Raw genomic sequence first — 2407 nt, 5'->3', positions numbered from 1 at the left:
GTAGTCCCCGCATTCCTGCTATGCAATAGGAAGCAGAGGAGAAGCCCAGAGTGTAGCCCAGAATGTTGTTACACTCTTATGTAGGCGCCACTCATGGTTTGTACATGATGTTACACCTAGAAATGCAGTCTGTGATAGCCGATTCATAGCCCAGCATGGGCTGCTTGCAGGAAGGGTGACAGATCTGAGACCCAGCTTTTACAAATACATCTGCGTGTGGCTCACCAGCTAACATGCCTCAGTGCCTTTTGGGCCAGATCACATTACTGGCTGTGCAGATATGCCTTGTAAGATGCTAACACTCTGTCAAGATCTTATCTAATTGATAGTATCCACAGATGATCATTGCAGTTGCTTCAGGGTGTATAATTATGAGTAATTGTATGCTTGTTTACAAATACGTGTAGCCTCCCTCTTTCCACCTCATGCAGCCGAGTGCTGTAATCCAGAAGTTGTTCCAAACCTGCAGCAGGGCAGTGTGGATGCATGCTGGCCCAGGCACCCCTGCTGTGGCTGGTTGCCCATTCTATTTGTGGTTGCCCTTCCTATATGTGGTGATGAGTAACTGTTATAGTGTCAATCTTGACCTACGTGTTTTGCAACTCTTATTATGTCTGCATTTGTGAAGTCTTGCCCCTTCCTTTCTTGAAGGCAATAAGAACCACCTAAGACTTGGAAAACTTAAAACATGAACTGAGAATGACATGAAGGAAAGCAGATTTATAGCTAAAATGTCACACTAATCCAAACCCCATCTGTTTTGGTACCCTGTCCTGGGAACAGATTTCAAAGTAGCTCTGTAATGCTGATCTGGTACTGAAATTCTGATCTACTGCTAATGTCAAGTTTATTAAGAGATGTTCTGTACATATGTGAATACATGAAAACTTGCTGGGAGGGATTTGTGTGTTTTGTACATGGGGCTTGCATTTTTCTAATTAAAAGCTTAAAAGTTCTGTTGATCATTAGGGCAATATAGCATCCCAATATAGAAGTACAAGCACCTTCCAACAGTGTATTAAGTAATGTCGCTGAACTGTCAGCAAGTTAAATACAAAGACAATCCAGTCCAGAACAAATAGCTCTGGATGGCACTTAAATCACATGGAGAGATGTTTTCCCTTTCTCATTACATATGGCACAATAAGATAGTGATGGGTAGCTATTAGAAGCAATAAATCTTGCAGGCAGAGGCTGTATTTAAGAGGAAACCCGGGTTTGAGACTCCTGTGCCCTGTCTGTTGAACCATGGAAGTGTGTGTCAAGGGCTCCTTTCTTGTCTAGGAGCTCTGAGCTCAGTGTGCAATTTCTCTGTCTCTTTTCTCTGACACTAAATGTGTTTGAAATACAGTGCCGTTATTTCTGATGTACCTATATTAAAAGAACAAAAATAAAAATGTGCCTAATCAAAACATTTGTAGGTCTGGTTTAGTAACCGTCGTGCTAGATGGAGGAAACAGGCAGGAGCCAACCAACTGATGGCTTTCAACCATCTGATCCCAGGAGGATTTCCACCCAGTGCCATGCCGACTCTGCCAACGTACCAGCTCTCTGAGCCCTCCTATCAACCCACCTCCATACCACAAGGTACAGTAGCCCACAGGCACTTGGTTAAAATAGAGTTACTGAGGGATTTCCTGTATTGATCCATTCTAGAAGTATTTTCTTCTCTAATGTAGAAGAAGAGATGTTGGCTACTTTAGGGAATGAGTTAGCGAGGACCTTGCAAGCCTGCTTATTTTAAGCATGTATGAACTTGAGTTTGTTTTGCTGCAAGAAAGGACTGATTACATGTGAAGGGTGCTAGCTAGAGAAATAATAGCCTCCTGCAAGGCAGAGGTTAGCACTTGTAAAACGATGTATATGCCTCCCTACCCTTCTGCTGCATTGGCCTCCTTCGCTGAGAGGGCCCGGTGTGGTGAGGAAGGAGGCAGCAGTTGCATTTCCGTCGTCTTTGTTGCTTTTGGTGGTGGTGCACTGGAAACTTCTGTAAGTACTCTGAATATTTATCTGATGGGGAAAATACAGATATTCAGACCATCAGATAGTAGCAAGTCTGAGTATAGTAAAAATTTGTCTTAATGTTATCAGAAATTCTCTGAAACTTGACAGATTTGAGGTGGTGGAGCAGAGCCTCAAATCTAGGCTGTGCTAGTTTTTACTGTTAAAGAAAAACGTACAGGTGAGATTTCATAGAACAAGTTACCATCCTCTTCTTGCTCCCTCCTTGAGATTTGGATCCTAACTGCTGGTGGATGTTCTAATGAAGGGATTTTTTTCAAAGCCCAGGGCTTCTCCCATCCACTGCTAAGTTCACTACAAACCATGGCAGAATTTCTGGGCTGTGACCAGGATGGGAAAGCCTGTTACCAGTCTTCTAAGCAAACAAAGCTTTTCCTTTAACTTT

The 2407-nt window shown here is 43.0% G+C and overlaps 1 protein-coding gene across 1 annotated transcript in view; it reads left to right on the top strand.

Moving 5' to 3' along the window:
* The window catches only part of LOC104543646 (paired box protein Pax-3-like), a gene marked incomplete at both ends in the record, with an annotated part of 61922 nt that extends 60335 nt beyond the window's left edge, over positions 1–1587 (top strand). Inside the window, one exon of the mRNA XM_010188306.1 lies at positions 1422–1587. Coding sequence (XP_010186608.1) covers positions 1422–1587 — 166 coding nt within the window. The remainder of the gene's footprint in view (positions 1–1421) is intronic.
* Between the last annotated feature and the right edge of the window lie 820 nt (positions 1588–2407).

Source organism: Mesitornis unicolor, unplaced genomic scaffold, assembly GCF_000695765.1.
Source record: "Mesitornis unicolor isolate BGI_N332 unplaced genomic scaffold, ASM69576v1 scaffold17217, whole genome shotgun sequence".
NCBI classification, from domain to species: domain Eukaryota; kingdom Metazoa; phylum Chordata; class Aves; order Mesitornithiformes; family Mesitornithidae; genus Mesitornis; species Mesitornis unicolor.
Note: the sequence above shows the minus strand (reverse complement) of the source record. Positions and strands in the feature narration are given on the sequence as shown.